Raw genomic sequence first — 19,284 nt, forward strand, 5'->3', positions numbered from 1 at the left:
AAACTCGTGAAAATTCGAGAAGCTTCATATTAATTGGAGCAACAAATTCTAGTTTTCTTGATCACCTTTCCTACATAACATCTCTCAGTAACTGAGCTCTAACTCAAATCTTAGAGCAGTCTCACAGTTTCACTATCTCCATAGATCATAAGGTAAACCTAATATGACCAGCTCTGCCATGAACATTACCAGCAATCATAATATTTGATCGACTTAAGTCCTTACTCATCAACCGAAGTCCTCTGCTCTAGCATGAAGAAACAACTAAGCAACAATCATAAAGTTCATAGAATTATCGACAACTTCATTTCAAGAGCTTCAATCTATCTAAAATCGCTCTTATTCGACTTTTAATTTGAAGATGCATTAGTGTTTCCTCAAGTGCTCTTTACTTGCCCATTCAAATGAAACAAAGCCTGTTTGATCAAAATCCCACACATTGAAAGACTTTTTGAATGAAAGGCATTCCTAAGGTAGATCAAAGCTTATGAAACTCATTTATAACTTTTTCTAACCACATCGACCAGTAAACTTGGAATCTGAACATAAAATTCATGACCAAAAGACAAAATTAAGTAGAATAGAACAAGTAGTGCACTCTACTAAAAAGCATCTAATACTTGAAAAGCAGATTTATAGCCAAAATTTCACCAAACTCAGTAGAATGATCAAAAACAACAACATGGACTAGTTTTTCAAATACAGCAAACCTAGAAAGAGCTTTTAAATTTTTGAAACTATTGAGCTGGATGTATCTTTAATCCTCCTCCTCTCCCTCATTCTCAGCAATGTTGAAGTACCGGAGTTCATAAATGTTCCTATCTTTGTTTGAAGCTATAACACGAAGCCAGTCTCGCACGTTGTGTTTCTTCAAGTACTTTTTCGTCAAGTATTTAAGGTACCTAAAAGATTCACAGCAAAGTTGTTCAGTACATTGGCAGGTGAAATGAGGTAGCAAGTTAAGAATTCATTGGTACTTAGAAAATTCTTAAAATGAGTAATACAGAGAACTAAAATGGCTACCAAAGGATGATGTCAAGATGATCAAATCCAATCACAAAGCTAGTCAGATTGAAAGGGAATAGCAGATCCAGTTTTTGGATTAAAAAAATTTGTGGTTATTTGAACTATATACTTTTTACACTTTCAGTTACCATCGTTTTATTTTTAAAAGTTTGATAACTTAGCTTCTATTTTCCAAAAACATGAGGTTACTATAGCAATTCCAGCCAATAATTGCTTATGTGGCAACATAAAGGTTGGGTGCCACATAATTTTTCGCCGGCCACAAAAGCGATAATTCACTTGAATTCACCGAGTAACCTCTTGTTCTTGAGAAAATAAAAGTTGGGTTATCTAAATCTAAAAAATAATGATGGGAACCAAAACGTAGAAAGCCTATAATTCATTAACCACGAGAAACTTTAGCTCGCCAAATTTAGAGCTTAGATAGCCATTGTGCAGGCAATCAAGCTAGCTAATAAGTTTATCAACTTCAGAATGCAAAAAAAATATAAATTAGAACCCATAATCAGAATTCAGAACTGCCATACTATCTAAACTACCACTAGCAAAGTCAAATTTGATATCAATGCGGAGAGACTAATTTTAAAAATATGATTACATCATTCAAATCAGATGACTGAAATAACACCGAGAAATAAATAAAAATTTGCATGTCGGCAGAAGTCGAGTCCATTCTTGTCTAAATTGTTCTTGTATTCCATTTAAGAACAATTACAGTTAGCTATTAACAGATAGTATATATCAACAACCCGTAATCAAATTTCTTACACATAGTTATATATATCACTATGCTGTTTATAATATAGATCTGATACATTCAGATTCCATTTTCTTTTACCTAAACTACGAACAAACCCTGACTTTTCAAAGACTAGTCTACACAGTATACGTCATTGAATTACAGTCATTAAAAATGAGCAAGAACAAGTCCAGTGTAGGTTTAATTACCTTTTAGAGAAGTTACTGTCAGAGGTGACGGTGAGCTTTGACTTCTCACGAGAGATAGAAACAGTGTCTCCGAGAGCACCGGCCTTGCCGCCGACCTTGATCCGCTCTTGCAGGAATTTTTCGAGCGAGGCAATGTCCATGATCTTATCTTCCACTGGCTTTGCACAGTCGATAGTGAAGGTTACTCCCTTCTTTTTACCTCCCTTGGCTACCCCTCCGGCTGCTGCCCCGCGACTCATCTTGCCGTTTCCCGTCGGCTATTCACTGTCAATGGATTGGAAATTGATAAACCACCAAACACAAAAGTGAAAGTAGCGCCGTTTAGGGTTAGGGTTTTTGGGACATTTTTTCTACGACTTCTTTTATATGCCATTTAAAATTAAAATAAGGGATTATTTTTTTTTAATTATTAACTAATTAGTTGACCAATGAGCTGCAGCTCAAATATATTTTTTAATCAAATATTGATCTAATTTAAATTAGTTGTCAATAAAATTAACGAAAATTAATATGTATTTTATAAAATTAAACTAAGCAAATCATGGCTTGAAGAGAATCGAAATTAGAACCCCCGACCACATTTATTCTGAAGGACTTGGCAATTAGGTCATGCCTTCAAATTGATAACTTAAATCTTCGCAAAAATGCATCGTATATTCAGCGCAAGAGTATATAATTTACACTTTAATAATAAATAATAGGGATATTGATAACATAAATTATAGCATTGCAAGTTTATAATGATTTAATCTTAATATTTAAAACGCCTATAAAATAGATTTTCTTTTTTTTTTCATTTTTGTATTTTGTAATTCGTTTTCAATTTTCACCCATTTTCTGCACAAGTGGACAACGGAGTGCCATATAATTTTGGAAAAGGCCAATTCGCTCTCTTAACTTTGCACAAAATGTTAAAAATAAATTTTTGGGACATTTTGGAGTATATTTTCATTATAACCGTCTTTTACCATTACTGCTAGCCCGTGACCCCTACCTCCTTGTCAGACCCCTTCTTCTTCGTTTGAGTTACCCATACGAAGAAGAATTCTTCATCTAAATTCGGCGGGGAGGTAAGGGGTGGCGAGCTAGTGGTGGAGGTAGGCGTTGGTGGTACAAAAGGATTTTTTTATTTTATTTTGAGAGATGTGGTACAAAAGGATTAATATGACTAAACGGTTATGGAATATCGAAAATGCTTATGTGCCTGTATATTATAATATTTACAACAGCGTTTTTTTAACTCGGTCTTTTAATTTGTCAAAAATAAAAATTGGTGAATAATATTGTCAAAAGTTTAAAGTTCATATTATAATTGTAAATCACGTTAAAATTTGTGATTAAATTTGCTATTTAACCCTTTAAATAATATGTGTGGTGGTGACGATTTTGCTAAGATCGAAAATGAAATTCTTATAACTTTTTTGTTATAAATTCTAATATTCTATAACTTATCTAATAAGGATAACCTTAATATTAAAATAAATTATATTAATTGAATTCATAAAAAATATTATTAATAATTATTTTTTATAATAAAAAAATAAAATTATAGGTTAAATAAATAATCTGTACAAAATGGCTCACAAGAATATTTAAATAATTAATTTATATAAATTGAAAATTAATGAAAATACTCCATTAATAATAACTATTATTATAAAAAGTTTCAAAAAGTTAAAATTAAATAAATAATTCATTCAAATTTAGAATCATGAGAATGGTACCTTTAAAAATAATAATTGTTTTTTATCTTTAAAAAGTCAAACAATTAACTTAGTCAATCTTGTTCACGAATTATTCGAAATCCGACTCAATTAAATTAATTGGAGCTCAAGTTTTTAAAGGTCGTTTATAAATTAGTTATTTCAACATTGGTGATCCTCGACTTGAAAACTCATAAGTAAATTCGATCGTACATTGATATGTTTAATTTTGATATATTATTATATAATATTTAAAAAAAGTAAATCTATTAAATTTTAAATTCAATCATATATCTATAAAGAAGTAATACTGTATGTACTATATCAATTTTTATTAAATTGTTGTATAATTTAATTTTAAAAATATATTTATACTAGATTACACCTCCAGTTGCGCAGTGGGTCAGTATGACTAGATGATACCAATAACTGCCATTAATTTGTCTCGATTAACTGACGTTAGAGAAAAAAGTGGAAACAAAAGCCGGAAATGAGAGATGGAAGAAGACCTCTCCGGCGTCGTTCCTTGCTCTTCTCTCGCCGTTGATTCCATCATTCGCGTGGGAACGGTAACACAATTTCTAATTTTTTTGGATGCATTTATAACCAGCAGTTAAATTAATCGTTGCATTTACATAAATCCTTTACTCCGGTAACCGATATATATATTTCAGGCAGGTGCAATCTGGGGCTTATGTATAGGACCTCACGATGCTCGAAAAAGAGGCAATTTCTTGAACTTAGCTTTTCAAACTTTTGATTAATCAATTTTAATCAGTTTATTGTCATTGACATCATAACTGAATAGTTGTCTTTCCTGTGTCTAGGGTTTACTGGCACCGCTCATGCTTCCTTTGTGGTACGATATATTTTATTTAGCTATAATCACTTAACCTGGTGTTTGCTGTTTTGTTTGGCATTGTGTCTGATGATAATAATTCATTAATTTGTTTTAATTTGATGTTTACAGGCGAAATCAGTGGGAAGATATGGATTTCAATGTGGTAATCTGATGTATATATTTTCTTAGGTTTGCTGCGGCGATTACTTTCTTTCTTTTTGTATTACTTTTTATATGTGTAGACTTCTTTTGCACTTTATAGTACAAGTAATAACAAAATATTGATTTCATAACCTTTTAAGGTTTTGATTTTCCATGGACATGATCAGTTCTGTAACGGTATATCATGCTTATCGTTTGGACCATCTATTATATTAATCACAATTGGCTCTTCACACCTGTTCTTGATTCTTGAATTTCTTATGAAATATAAAATTAGGTTATGAGCATTGAATTTAGTATAGTTATTGCTATCTCCCCCAGGACTATGTCTAGCTAAACATTTTGGTGTCCGATGCTGCTAAAGAGATGATCATTAAAGAATAGAGTTAAACTTCTAGGATATTGAATTGACAATATTCATGCAATTTTAGTGACCGGTTCTTTTTCTAACTGCATCACTGTTTCATTACTATAACTCATCCTCATTCAAGTTTGTTCTCAGCAGCATCTCATTGTTTATCATATAATTTTTCTCTCGTTATTTTTCTTTCATTTGTACTGCAGATCCTTTGTGTCAGTATTAATTGCTATTTGATGCTTGTTGGAACTCCCATTAGTTGTTTTCAGGTTCTATTTACATCTATCTCACTTGTATATATGTCAACTAACTTTCATTCTTCAGGACTTGTTGCTGGAGTTTTTACTGTTACTCGCTGTGGAATTCAAAGATATAGGAGAAAAAATGATTGGGTGAGTTATATTTCTTCCTCGCTAGTTGCTATTGTCGCTAATTATAAGTCATAGCAGAGATTCAAGTTTATCAGCATAACAATCTAAATCTGGGCTATTAAACAGCGTCTTCTTGCTCATGCTGTCATACATGTATCAAAGATTCTAAAAAGTGGTAGGCCCTTCCCTTTTGTTGGAAATACGGTTCAATTAATAGAAGAAAAGGCATTAAATGATCAACCATATGGGACTACTTTGCAGTTCATGCCAATACCTTGAGTAAATTTTTGAAACGAGAATTCACATTGCAGATTTTTATTTTTCATAGTTCTGCTCAATTTTTGAAGGGTTCTCATTGCTATACACTGAACTTTCATCAGTCAATACAATGTATTTTAAGTAAACATGCATAAAGTTGAATTATTGCAATGTTAGCAAGAAATTCAAAATTCTTCTTCTTCCCTGTGGAATCATTTTATTTGTTTTTTGGGATAAACAGCTGTCTAGAGCACAATATTGTTATTTAAGAGTGTTTTCTTTTTCTAATTTAACTCAATAGATTGTAATGTCTTTTGTTGACTGGATTATAGTTCTTATAACTCAATCTGAGATCTTGTCTCTTGGCCTTTGCATCCTTCCCTGGCTGCATATCTATGGAATAATTTATCAGTGCTTGAATTTTATGATATTATAAAAAGTGGCTGCATATCATATTATAAAAAGGAACCTAGTTTTATCAGTGCTTGAATTTTATGACCCAGGTTTATTTATCAAATGCTATTGTCTCTTGGTCACAGTTTGAAATTCACTGATGAATGTCATTGATGCCTTTTCTTCTTCAGGTAAATGCTTTACTTGCGGGTGCTGTGGCAGGGGCAGCTGTTGCTGCTGGGACTCGAAATTGGACACAGGTGGCTGCGATGGCTGGTCTGGTTTCTGCCTTTAGTGCTGCTGCTGATTATTCCAAAACATTTTAAAGTATACACATGCTGAAAAAAATTGGTAGATTCTCAAGGTAATTGTCAGTTCTCTGCATGACATAATATTGCCATTAATCTTCAGTTCATGATTTTTTATGTAGTTGTCATAAACAAACTCACACATGCAATTTGGGTTATGGATAGACTAGAATACAAACTAACTAGGATTGCCTGGCATTCTATTTGCCAGGCTCTGCAGAAAACCATAATTCATTTGAAATTGGATTTTCCAGGATAGAGTTTTGTGGATCTACAATGTATTAATTTCTCATAAATGGTTGATCACTTGATCACTCTGGTTTATATTGAGTAGAGCAAAATGATATTTAAATAGTGTTTCATTTAATTCTATTTTAGAATTCATTTGTTTTACAAATAAATTCTGTGTTTGACGTATAAAATGTATTTGATATAAATTAGATATTATATTTGGAGTAAAATTTTCATATGAATAAATATTTGTTCTTTAATATCCTTGTACGGTTTTGTTATGTTGTTTAGATGATATCCTCTTTTCCTGGGTAACAAGAAGAACGATTTGAAGATCTGTAAGTTCAATGAATGCCATAATTTTGAAGTTTGTTGTGGGAACCATCCCCCATCCCCATCATCAATATATCACCATATCTTGCATCTAATTTCTATAGTAGTTTCTTTTCCGCTCCTGCATTCTTTATTATATCATACAACTTATATGCATAGCGACTGCTCTTTGGTTCTGCATTCACTTCCTCACCTATATCGAGATAGTCCATGTGTTTCTATTCCGAATATGACTGAATTTTATTGCTCTGGGAACATTTCTATGGTATCCTTTGGTGTTCTTGAGGAGCAAACAGGAGGCAAAATTGGTAGGATGCCCGTGGTAATTCGGTTTGGGCAGCTTGTCAATTTTTGGACTTAACTAGGACATATAAGGGCTGTTTCCTTTTTCCCCACAATGAATCTATATTAGGTTCCGGTAAAAAAAAAACCATATTAGGTCAGAAACCAGTGGAATCAAATAATTCTAGAAAGATTTAAGATCTGTATATGGGTCCTATTCAGTTCCATCTGAATCTGATTGAATTTCTTTTTTCTTTTCTTTTTTCAAGTTGAACCGAACTGGATTTTTAAAGATTTAACATATTTTAAATTGAATAAATTTGAGTTTGGTTAAGTTCTTTTTGATTCAGTTTGTCTCAAAAATAAATTGAGTTTTTTAAATAATCAAATTGAATCAAAAGAAAAATCATAATATTAAAATACCCAATTAAATTGAATTTTTCAATTCAGTTTAATTTCTGACCCGTGACACGGAGGTCTCTTCATTGCCATTGGTGCTAATTTAACTCAAAATTGTGCTAGAAATTAATTATCATGGCTAGTTTTAGTTAGGTTATAGTCTAATAACAGTGACAGAAAACAACTCATATCAAGTCTCATACCTTAATCTTGAAAATCATTGAAAAGAAAAGATCATCTTTGCGAAATTGGAAACCTATGTATTTATGTATTACTGGGTCCGCAAAAACTATTTTCGACTAAATTTAGATATATGTTCTGGTCCAAAACATTCACGTGTAATAATCTAAGAGCATCTCAAGCTATACATTTGATAATAAAAGGGCGGAAGGTGCAAATAAGTCATTCAAGTATGGTTGGAAGAATATCTGTGTCCTTAAGTTTTAACTTGGTTTAATCTGGCTTTTAAACTTACAAAATTGGACAATTTAAAATAATAAATTACTCATTATATTTAGATAATAAAATTTATTATTTGAATAAAATGAATTGATTTTTTTTCATAATCAAATTTGAATAATAAATTTTATTCAAGTTTGTAAAGGTTGTGTTAAAGAATAATGCAAATTGTACTTAAAATGAAAAAAAAATGCAAAAAAGTTGTGATATATGGTGACATTAATCCTAAAATTTACGGATATAACATTTTTCATTAAAAGTTGAAGAGTTTGTCAGCAACTTAAACCTAATGAAATTTATTTTTTCTAAAGCAAAAAATATCTTAAACATATAAAAAAGTAGTCTAATAAATGTATGATGTTTTTTTTATTATTTACTTTTTTTATTGTTTTTGTGTTGGAAAAAAAAAAGTTACACTTCAATAAATATAATGTATTTATTTAGAAGTCCTATATTAAATGGGAGGTCCGAGCTGAGATGTCAAAACTGGCATCCCCGAGAGTTTATCCAGGTGGTCGAGCTCCGTCCTAAAAGGTGGTCGGACTCTGCCGAGGATTTCCTCGTCATAAAAAAAAAGTTATACTCTCAATAAATATAATGTAGTTATTTTAAAAATCGTAATTTTATTAATGGCATCGTGACATAAAAAATGGCATGGAAAGTCAAAATCACCATCTACTTAAAATCTTTATTCTCTATGTTTTGATCTGGTTGACAGTATTTTTTTGGCATTTTATTTTAATTGATAGTTTTAATTTATAAAATATTTTTATAGTAAATTTATTTTTATCATCTTCAATTAATGTCTGATAATTTTTTTTAAAAGAGGTGATGAGGACATAAAAACAAATTACTTACTTTTCAAATAATGTGTAAAGAAAAACTTCTCAATTCAATTGAAATAAAAGGATTATGAAAAAGTTTATTGAATTTTAACAACATCATTATCCGACGAATTTAAATAATGAGAATTTTCGAGTTCTATTTGCATCTTCAGAATTTCTATCTTCAAATATATTCTATTTCAAATATACTTCAATGAGACGACATCACCCTCTATCAAAAAATTTGAATATAAAATTCGAACAAATATTAAACGATCCTAATCGAACTAACTATTAAAGAAATAGAACTAATTTCTTTGAAAATACGTACTAGTATAGCTCATAGCGTCAGTATCTCTAACTAAAACAAAACACTATAAAAACAGCATATAAATACATAAAATCACACAAATATTTGTAACAGAATAATTTATTTGGTAAAACAACAAAAACAAAAGTTTATAAAATAGACTACTTATGGGAAATATTTAGCTAGACTCGATTCATGAAAAATTCATAACTCTATCCAATGAGGTGTTAAAAAAAATGAGAAGAAATAGAAAATAAGAATAATTATTGGGTACAACTGTTGCGCCATGTCATAAATATATTTGACCGACTCTTGTAGTATTAAACGAGGTAGCACGGAAACGGAAACGGAAAACGGAAACGATACGAAACGGACACGTGGAAACGAATTTTTCAAAATGAAGGACACCAAAAGTGGAGGAAACGTGTAAATAACAAAAATGTAGGGATATATTTATAAAAATATTATTTAAATATTTATGATAATTAATAAAATAATTTATTTTAATATACTAAATATTTAAAATTTTATAAATATATAAAAAAATATAATATAATTTCAACACAAATAAGTATATTTGATGTATTATGGGCAATGCGAATGTAAAATTTATGGATAACTAATTAAATTTTTTATTTGTAGATAATAATTTTAAATTTGTTTATAAAATTTTAATTTTTATTATTTACAGAAACGGCCCAAAATGTTTCGTACGAGTGTCCAAGAATTTCCAGCTTTCGAAACGGAAAACGCAATTTTGTCGTAGGTATATTAAATGGAGGAAAGGCAGAGTGAGAGTGTGCCACCTCAAGAAGAAACCTTTGAAAAGGAGGTAGTCCTGTCGTGTCCATGTATAACCTTATAAATAAACAAATCAAAAGCTATCCTTTTTTTGCCCATCAAAAGCTCCCACTTTCTTCTCTCATTCATAAGAAACATTACTTTTACTTTCACATCATCCTCTTTATTTCTCTCTCTCACCATCTAAAATATTTTAACTCCTTAAATTTTTCTGTTTTACTCTTTTTAAGGATCTAATTAGCTTGTCATCACTCTTCAACAAATGTCTCAGATTCCCTCTGCAGCTTAACATTCTCAATCCAAGCTTTTTTTTTTGCATCAACTATGGAGTTCCAATATCAAGAGGTGGCTTTATTTGAATCTCTTTCTTTCTTTTTTTACTTTTAAAAAACCATTCTTGATAGTTTTATGTATAGTTTTTGAGATTGTTTTAATAATTGGGAGGGGAGCGCCACGACTTTGACAGAATGCTGCTTAGCGTTTATACCATTTAAGCAGTTATAGTTTATTGGTTGTTTTTTGAGGTTTTTGATTTTATTTGTTGTATAGGAATATATAAAGAATTCAAGAGGAGTGAAGCTGTTCACTTGCAGATGGTTGCCTGCTTCATCTTCTCCAAAAGCTCTTGTTTTTCTCTGCCATGGTAGAATTTCAACTTCAACTACTCCATTTTTTTGTTGGTGCAGAGTTATCATAATGGCTCTTTGTGTTTGTTGGGTTTGGTGAAACTATATGATTCATTAATGGGTCTTTTTTTTTTTGCAGGGTATGGCATGGAGTGTAGTGGTTACATGAGAGGTAATAAATTTTGTCTTTAATGCTTCCTTTATTATTTATCTATATTTATGATTTCCAATCTTAAGCGTAGGTATCTCTGCATAGTTTGAAGAAATCAAAAAATAAAATTATTTTTTCATTTTGAGATGATGGGACTTCAAACCTATAAAAATATTGTTTAAAAGTTAAATAATTTGTGTTTTCAACAATTCAAAAGTTCTTCCTTGTACGTATTAAACTTTCTTAAATAATTGAAGAAGTTGAACAATCATATCCTCTACTAATTAATCACTAAAGTCTTCATTTGTTATTTGACTTATTATGCGATGTAGAAAATAATAAATCATTACTTCCTCCCATTTACGTCCCATTTACGAAGAGACGTGATTTTTGAACATAAATCAAAAGATGATATTTCGTATTGTATTTTCTCATTTTATATCTATCATTGGTGGTCTTCTAAATTGTATTTAGAGTTGTACTGCTTAACTTTAGGCAAAGAAAATAAAATAAAAGAGAGAATTTTATATAAGATGAAACCAAACTTATGATATTGACTTTTTAGACGTGACATGTAAAAATGAGATACATCTCGTTTGAGAAGGGACTGGAGAGTATTTTATTTTAAATATGTGATATGCAATCATTTTAAAAAATTTGATTTCTTTGATTTTTATCAAAATAATAGATTAAACTGTTAAAATAATTTGGTTTTAATCAATTTGGCCATTTAGCATAAATTCAGGGAGCAAATCAATTTTCTCTAATCATTTTTGACACAATTATTGAAAGAGTGTCCCTTTTGAAGCATTTATAGTTCAATCTGTTTTAACCCTAAATGTTGGAGTTAATTTTGAAATTATCTCTAATCTTTTACAAATCGTAATATATTATTACAGTTGACTAACTTATAATTAATTAATAAACGATAGTGATGGTGATACTATATGACTTTTGGCACCAGCCATTTTTTTTTTTTTTTGACAATTCAGCCATTTTAATTATATGGTTTTATGAATATATAACAAGTTAACAACTAATAGTATTAGTTTTTATTTGGAAGGCTCAAGTCATATTCACATTAATTTCTATATCATTTTAAGGAATATAAAGTCTCAACCGTAGCTTAAACTAATTAAAGAATTTTAAGAGAAAATTGTTTTGGCAACTAGATTTTTTTTTTATAAAAATTAAATTTATGATGGACCACTCTCTGGCATACAATATTATCATCAGTAAACAGACAAAATATGGATAAAGTTGGCTTGCCAATTGCCATGTTGATTATGATTTATGTGTTAGATATATATAAATATATACCATCAGCCCATATTGCTTATCTTCTTTTGAGCTTGTCTTCTTTGTCACCTTCCAGAACCGCCATGGCAGCAATGTCCACATCATATATCTTATCTATATAGCCATTTTTTCTTGCTTCGATGAATCTTTAATTACGTAGGTTGGCTCTAGTTCATAGATCATCATCATTCATTTTATTAGTATTTATATTTGTCCTAAAATATTAATCAATTTCGAACGGAACAAGTACTTTAACATAAAAAAACCTTATAATGATATTGTTTTTCCGTGTTCATGTCCAAATGTCCCGTTTTCCCGTGTCCGTTCTGCATAGGTTTTATATGGGGTCCCAGCTGATACTGCTCGACTCTTCTTATGAATTGACTTTAGTAGTCCATTCATAGTTTCAAATTCAATTTTTCTAAAGATTAGCTGACTTCTGAAACATTTATATCACTTATATAGTCAAGAGTTGATTTAATTTCTTCTGTATAGGAGTATCTGATGTGGGTCAGTTTGTACTGAATAATTAAATTATGTTGGTGAGCTATAAGTTTGGTTAGGTTTGGCAACCAGCAGTCACTCCTTAGAGCCTCATTCAGTATAGTTGTGCCACTTACAAGACCCATCAGCACATTTATAGCTCCTCCTGCAATATTATTGATGAGGGCAGTTGAACTAAGATTAGAAATATGGGAAAATAATAATTAAAGCGTAATTATTTTCGATCAAGTGTAACTATCGCTAATTAATTTACTACCTAATTTGATGTCTTGATTTTTAATAGAATGTGGAATGAGGCTAGCAAGTGCAAAATATGCGGTGTTTGGTATTGACTACGAAGGCCACGGAAAGTCGTCTGGTTCTCGTTGTTACATCAAGAAGTTTGAAAATATTGTAAACGATTGCAATGAATTTTTCAAATCAGTTTGCTGTAAGTTATACTTAAGCTTTCCGTATCTGTCAACTTAAACTTAAATAAAAACTGTATACATAATTGCCGATGTGTTTTTGCCAGCGGAGAAAGATTACAGAAACAAGGGGAGATTTCTGTATGGAGAGTCGATGGGCGGAGCAGTGGCTCTGTTACTGCACAAGAAAGAACCATCTTTCTACAACGGTGCTGTTCTTGTTGCTCCCATGTGTAAGGTGCGGAAAGTTATAACTAAGTTGTTTGCGATTCTGATGATCACTGGTGAGAGTGATTAATCGTTGCGTGATTTTTGTAGATATCAGAGAAGTTGAAACCACATCCGGTGGTTGTTAACATATTGACTAGTTTTGAACAAATTATTCCAAAATGGAAGATCGTCCCAACTAAAGATGTCATTGATTCTGCATTTAAAGATCCTGTTAAGCGAGAAGAGGTGAGCTCTAGATCAGTTTCTTTATCTTGAGCAAACATATAAAGTATTTCAGTAAAGAAATTGATGTGTCACTACTAGAAAACTACGTGTTATCGGCAGAATTTTTCGAGACAGAAAACTACCGCTAATTTATAAGTTATGGATGGATTTAGCGACCATGTTCTAGACAGAAGGAATTTTTGGCACCAATTTTGCGCCAAATTTACTGTTAGTTATAACTATTTGACGGACTCAGAAACCTGTCCGGAATTAATGAAGGACTACAATATCTTGCCATTCCTTGTAGGACAAGAAACCTTATTCTAAAATTATTGGTTAAAACAAATAATGATTAATCTCACGATGTTGCAGATACGAAACAACAAGTTGATATACCAAGACAAGCCTCGGCTTAAAACAGCACTGGAGATGCTCAGAGCTAGCATGAGCCTCGAACGGACTTTGAACCAGGTTATTTACTACTAGCCCTATAATTGTGGTATTTCTGATTTACGCTGATTTGGTTGAGCTGTTATTGGCAGGTGAGACTACCGTTCTTGGTGCTACACGGCGATGCAGATACAGTGACAGACCCGGAAATAAGCAAGGCCTTATATAAGCAAGCAGGCAGTGCAGACAAAACGATAAAACTGTACCCTGAGATGTGGCACGCATTGACTGCAGGAGAAACAGACAGGAATGTTGGTACCGTTTTTGCAGATATCATTTCTTGGCTCGACAAGCATACCGAAGATCTCGTCGCTGATCCAATTGTTGAACCATTCAGCAATGGCATAGAGAAACTGGAATGGCCTGAAACTGAAAAACAGTTTGAAAAGAAACAATCGAATGGTAGATATCTATGCGGATTCAAGGAACCACGCACGCTCCACTCGGCTATGTAGCTGTGCGGTTTATTCTACTTGTTGCAAATCTTAAATTAGTGTGTTGTATAAATGGAAATGAAATAAAAAAAATCAGTTTCTGTGTTCAATAACTGACAGTTTATGTGTTTATGTTATTGTAATCCAGAAATTTAAAATGTCTGACAATTTTGAAATAGTAATAGTTATAAGGATTTAGTTAGCAATCGAAAGCACTTGTATAAAATTAATACATACTTGTATTCACATTTCTTCAACTAATTATTTAATAGAATAAAAATTAGCTTTGAGCTTATAAGGAGGATGGAACTATTATAAGCTCAAAGCTCGGTTGGTTGCCAAAGGTTTTACAGAACAAAAACAAAATATTGACTATTTTAATATTTATTCACTTGTAATTTGAATATGTACTATAATGTACTTACTGCACTTGCTTATATTCATAGCCTTGTAATTTATCAAATGAATGTTAAAACAAACAAAAATCATCCTTAAATGGTGAAATAGATGAAGTGTACATGGAACAAACCACAGGGTTTGTTTTACTTATCAATAGTGTGTAAGCTAGGGAAGGCCTTGTATGGACTATAACACGTTTCTAAATAATGACACCAAATTTGATCAAGTGATACTTGCCAACAACTTTATTAAAAACAAATCAGATAAAAGTTTATAGCACATTTAACAAAGAAAAGAATATCATAAATTGTCTACATGTTGATACCATATGCTAATCTTTGTACGAACTTAGAATAAGTTGAACTCGGAGAGATTTTGTTATCTAAAAACTTTGACGTGAAAGATATGGGTGACGTGGATGTGATTTTTTTCTAATCGGGAAAGTGCGATATTTCTCATTGCTCAATAAAAGAGGAAACATCCTCATAGAAGGCCGTAAGTGATTAGATCAGAACATTCTCCATAATCATTCTTTCATCATTTAAGCTCAATGCCCATTTTGCAATAGCATGTGCAGACTTATTGCTCTCTCTACTAGAAAAATTAAAAGGGCACTATGAAAAAAGAAACCAACTAGAGATATGGATGAACGGTATCTCTGGTTACACTTTCAACAACTATTGTAAGCTCGCCTCTACTACAACAAACACAGATAATTTCTTCAAACTTAGTTTCTCTCATTCAAACTGATTTTGGTTATAAGTGAATCCATCTTAGTTTCTCTTATTCAGTTTATGATTTAATAACCCAAATTATGTGTTGTCTTTCTAATTTTGTATCTCCTATCTCAGAGTCGTAATTATTGTGCGTAAACTCTTGTGTTTTGGAGTTTTATTATAAAATCCAAAAACATGAAGCAAGAATAGCAAGTACATACAATTTATCCTCTTAATGAAAAATTGAGAAGAATGTTTTGTAACACAAGCTCCAAAATTTAGGTTTATGCCGGCAAACTATAATCGACTAAAAGAGATTGAATTTTACACAAGTCTATAATGATAAAGGATTAAGACAGAGTTGTCTATTTATTTGCCGATACAGAATTTGCCAAAAATGTGGGATAATACCTCTTCAGAGATGTCTTCTCCACTTATCTGTCTAAGGGCCATTGCAGCCTCCCTTAAATCAATTGTCCAAAAGTCTAAGGGCATCTCATCTTCTATTGATGATTTCAGCCTCGCAAGTGCCTCCTTGGTTCGCATAAGTTGCTCGCATTGTCTCTGCATATCACACACACATAATATGAAAATCAATTAGTGCAAATCACACAATGCAGATGCGTCATATCTAGAACTCTTTTTCAACGCTGATTGATGTTTGACACTGTAGTTGTTTACGAATAAGAGTTGAAAAGGGTAAAAAAAAAACATCAAAGTAAAAGAGAACTTGATTGACATTTAATAGCTAAACCTGGTTCACTGTCCACGTCCGCCCCCCTGCGGGTATCATGTTAAGACCCACGATCTCCGATATCACCATCTCCAACTCTTGGATTCCTTGACCAGTTACAGCAGAAGTGAATACATGCTTACTAAAAGAACTGTTGTACCTATCAATCCAGTCCATACAGAAAGATGCAGCAGTGTCTATCTTGTTTATTGCAAGGACAACTGGAGTTGGAGATTCAACTAATTTCTGCAATTCACAAAGGAATGAAACAAAATTTTAATTCTGCAAAGAATTTAAATAAGCAGTGCCGGAACTGACAGATCAGTACCATCTCAATATATTCGACATTGTTGTGTGCGTGTGTGTGAAAGAGAGAGAGAGGACCTTTTTAGATTCGATCCTGCTCAGAAGTTCAGAATCTTCTGAAGTCCATCCATCAGAAGCACTTATTGTCATGATAATAACATCAGCACCCATAGCAACTGCTTCGGATCTCTCTACACCTATAAAGACGATAGCAACATACCATAAAACAATTAATATCTCTTTCACTATTTTCATAGTTGTTCAGTCAATATAATTCAAAATCAATCAAACATTCTTGTTGCTTTTAAGGAAAAAAAAGTTTGGACAAGTTATAAGGTTTAAGAAAAAATCAATTCTTTAAATGCGTCATGGAGCATGGAAAATTAGCAACCAACATCATTTCAGACAACCATGCTTCTATAAACTATTTATAGAAACTGTACCAATTTTCTCCACAATGTCATTTGTTTCCCTGATGCCTGCTGTATCAAGAAGGGTTGCAGGGATACCGCCAACTGTAACGCTAGCTTCAATAACATCTCGGGTGGTTCCAGCAATTTCTGTAACTATTGCCCGTTCACTCTGCATGCTAAACAAGAAGATTACAGTCAAACAATGTTGATTCTTTTGATATTATTGCAAACAACAAAATATAGCAGTAGATAATGCCAATAGTTACAGAGGACAAGCTAGTTATATTGCCCGTTCACTCTGCAACGATGAAGCTCTAAGATTACTCTTCCCAACAATACACACATGCTCATGCGGACACCCAAATGCTTATATAAATCCACTGCTGATAGTATATAACAAAAATTGAGCGATAATGAATACACAATAAAAAACCAATTAGAAAAAAACCAGAAAATAGTTAAAACTTGAAAGAAAAGAGGAAATAGAAAAGGCTGTTGCTACATACATTGCTCCATGCATTGAGAAGGCTTGACTTCCCAACATTTGGACGGCCGACAAGTGCTATCTGCAAGATTTTAAGGGAGAATGCAACAAGATTATAATCATGCAAAAGATGCTTAGGATGGAAAAACCATTCATGTTTTGGGTACGATTTCAGACTTATAAAAAGAGAAGTATGACAGAGAAAAACCAACTACAATTATACAACTGCATCTAGCCTGCATGGAAATTTGGTGGATGATAAGTGGCTATTATACTACAGAAAAGTAATGAGTAGAAATAACAAATATTTAAAATTCATGTGTCCTATAATTAAAACTTAAAAATTACAAATTATCAGGCAAATATGACTGCTTAAGCTACACATGCAAAGCACTGAAACGTTTATCAATGAGGGGCTATGAGCAGTTAAAGCAACTTTGCAGATCATACCTGTAATCCAGATTGCAGAAGCTTGTCATAGTTAGCTGTCTCCAAAGCATTCTCCACATCTTGCGACATGATATGTATTCTATCCATAATTAGGTTTAAATCCAATGGAGGCATTTCATCATCAAAGTCCAAACGAGCTTCAATCTCAGTAAGCAAATCAATGCACTGTGCTCTTAACGACTTGACTAAAGAAGCAAAGCCTCCCTGTTGAAGAAAGATGGTTTCTTAGTTCTTGCTATTCATGAGCAGCCCACACATAATCAGATGCAAGCTTTATCAGACATTAGACATATGTAGCTGCTCGGATCTAAAGTTATGATTACTCTGAAATAACAACAAAAAGTAGCAGTTAGAAGAACACGTGCCTGCAGTCCAGACAGTGCTGCATCAGCAGCCGCGGAAGACTTGGCTGAAATTAGTTTTCCAACGTTCTCAGCTTGTGACAGATCCACTCGGCCATTCAGGAATGCGCGGAGAGTGAACTCGCCTGAAAGAATAAAGTTATAAGATTTAGTATTGATGCTCACAGTTATAGAGTTACATAATCTGTCTCAAGAAATTAATGAATTCAAATGCAAGAAATGAAGAAGCCAACCTGGGTCAGCAAGCCTGGCTCCAGCTTGAAGACAAGCTTTGAGCACGCGATTAAGACAAATTTCACTACCATGACATTGAAGCTCAACCACATCTTCACAAGTGTAAGACCTTGGAGCCAACATTGGTAAAGCTAAAACCTGAAATACACACGCAGTTTTATGTTCCTAAACTAATTACTAGAATACTGAATCAAGGGGCAATGAAATTAAAATGCTAAAGGAAATGAGTAAATTGATACCTCATCAATTACATTGCCTTGATGATCCAAAACCACCCCGTAATCCACAACATGGCTAGTAGGGTTCCAAATAGTATTAGTTTTCTTCTTCAAGGGTTTAAACACACGAGAAGCAATGTCCAGTGCCGATGGACCAGAAAGGCGGACAATACCGACGGCGGCAGGTGGGCCACCAATGGAGGTGACAATGGCAGCAATAGTAGTGCTGCTTGAATTCTGATTAGGGTTCAGAGTTGCATAGGTGGTTATGGGTTTGTGGGTTTTGAGAGACGAGAAGAAAGATAAGCTATTTATTTTAGCGGAATTTAAGGTTTTTGGACTGAAAAAGTGGCTGATAATGGTCATCTGGAAACACTGGAGATGAAGCAATAACAAGAAGAAGAAGAAGAAGATAAGAATTCATGGGCTTTGGGTCCAGGAGCCAACAAAACTAGATGTGTCTCAATTCAAACTTGAGAGCTTTTGATTGTTGGCTAAACCTATTTTGAGTTCTCTGAACTATATATTTTTGGTTCATTAAATTTCTTAATTTCTATTTGATTTTTTCAGATTTTTAAATTTTTATTTTTTAATTCATCATGTCCTTCAATTTTTATTTACCTTTATCAAATCCCTAATTATTTATTTTTGGTTTA

General features: G+C 32.4%; 4 protein-coding genes across 5 annotated transcripts; 2 read left to right on the forward strand and 2 right to left on the reverse strand.

Moving 5' to 3' along the window:
* Positions 1–571: 571 nt before the first annotated feature.
* Positions 572–2,318, reverse strand: LOC126685759 (60S ribosomal protein L22-2-like). The gene is made up of 2 exons (XM_050379712.2): positions 1,975–2,318; positions 572–902 (listed from the first exon to the last, which is right to left on the reverse strand). The coding sequence occupies exons 1-2, from the start codon at positions 2,211–2,213 to the stop codon at positions 758–760; spliced, it is 384 nt and encodes a 127-aa protein (XP_050235669.1). The 5' UTR covers positions 2,214–2,318; the 3' UTR covers positions 572–757.
* Positions 2,319–4,066: 1,748 nt separating this feature from the next.
* Positions 4,067–7,027, forward strand: LOC126685758 (outer envelope pore protein 16-4, chloroplastic). 2 transcript variants are annotated; one of them, XM_050379710.2, is made up of 7 exons: positions 4,067–4,246; positions 4,352–4,403; positions 4,505–4,536; positions 4,648–4,681; positions 5,363–5,430; positions 6,252–6,424; positions 6,891–7,027. In XM_050379710.2, the coding sequence occupies exons 1-6, from the start codon at positions 4,175–4,177 to the stop codon at positions 6,384–6,386; spliced, it is 393 nt and encodes a 130-aa protein (XP_050235667.1). In that variant the 5' UTR covers positions 4,067–4,174; the 3' UTR covers positions 6,387–6,424; positions 6,891–7,027. The 2 variants fall into 2 exon arrangements, with proteins under 2 accessions (XP_050235667.1, XP_050235666.1); XM_050379709.2 differs by lacking the exon at positions 6,891–7,027 and having other exon boundaries at positions 6,252–6,692.
* Positions 7,028–10,043: 3,016 nt separating this feature from the next.
* On the forward strand, positions 10,044–14,519 carry LOC126685756 (caffeoylshikimate esterase-like). Its single transcript, XM_050379707.2, has 8 exons — positions 10,044–10,352; positions 10,557–10,650; positions 10,773–10,805; positions 12,871–13,017; positions 13,102–13,232; positions 13,313–13,450; positions 13,802–13,900; positions 13,972–14,519. The coding sequence occupies exons 1-8, from the start codon at positions 10,332–10,334 to the stop codon at positions 14,332–14,334; spliced, it is 1,026 nt and encodes a 341-aa protein (XP_050235664.1). The 5' UTR covers positions 10,044–10,331; the 3' UTR covers positions 14,335–14,519.
* Positions 14,520–15,642: 1,123 nt separating this feature from the next.
* Positions 15,643–19,037, reverse strand: LOC126685754 (uncharacterized). Its single transcript, XM_050379705.2, has 9 exons — positions 18,650–19,037; positions 18,410–18,548; positions 18,180–18,301; positions 17,815–18,018; positions 17,387–17,446; positions 16,911–17,049; positions 16,546–16,664; positions 16,183–16,407; positions 15,643–15,992 (listed from the first exon to the last, which is right to left on the reverse strand). The coding sequence occupies exons 1-9, from the start codon at positions 18,992–18,994 to the stop codon at positions 15,798–15,800; spliced, it is 1,548 nt and encodes a 515-aa protein (XP_050235662.1). The 5' UTR covers positions 18,995–19,037; the 3' UTR covers positions 15,643–15,797.
* Positions 19,038–19,284: the final 247 nt, after the last annotated feature.

Source organism: Mercurialis annua, linkage group LG6 (genome assembly GCF_937616625.2).
Source record: "Mercurialis annua linkage group LG6, ddMerAnnu1.2, whole genome shotgun sequence".
Taxonomy (NCBI): Eukaryota; Viridiplantae; Streptophyta; class Magnoliopsida; order Malpighiales; family Euphorbiaceae; genus Mercurialis; species Mercurialis annua.

Coding starts and splice junctions, on each gene's coding strand:
- LOC126685758 (XM_050379710.2), top strand. CDS start 4,175: ATGGAAGAAGACCTCTCCGGCGTCGTTCCTTGCTCTTCTCTCGCCGTT. Junction 4,537..4,647: donor CCGCTCATGCTTCCTTTGTG/GTACGATATATT, acceptor TGATGTTTACAG/GCGAAATCAGTGGGAAGATA. Junction 4,682..5,362: donor AAGATATGGATTTCAATGTG/GTAATCTGATGT, acceptor TTCATTCTTCAG/GACTTGTTGCTGGAGTTTTT.
- LOC126685754 (XM_050379705.2), bottom strand. CDS start 18,994: ATGACCATTATCAGCCACTTTTTCAGTCCAAAAACCTTAAATTCCGCT. Junction 18,549..18,649: donor AAGGCAATGTAATTGATGAG/GTATCAATTTAC, acceptor TGTGTATTTCAG/GTTTTAGCTTTACCAATGTT. Junction 16,408..16,545: donor GCAGGATCGAATCTAAAAAG/GTCCTCTCTCTC, acceptor TGTGAATTGCAG/AAATTAGTTGAATCTCCAAC.
- LOC126685759 (XM_050379712.2), bottom strand. CDS start 2,213: ATGAGTCGCGGGGCAGCAGCCGGAGGGGTAGCCAAGGGAGGTAAAAAG. Junction 903..1,974: donor GACAGTAACTTCTCTAAAAG/GTAATTAAACCT, acceptor TGAATCTTTTAG/GTACCTTAAATACTTGACGA.
- LOC126685756 (XM_050379707.2), top strand. CDS start 10,332: ATGGAGTTCCAATATCAAGAG. Junction 13,233..13,312: donor TTGTTGCTCCCATGTGTAAG/GTGCGGAAAGTT, acceptor TGATTTTTGTAG/ATATCAGAGAAGTTGAAACC. Junction 13,901..13,971: donor TCGAACGGACTTTGAACCAG/GTTATTTACTAC, acceptor TGTTATTGGCAG/GTGAGACTACCGTTCTTGGT.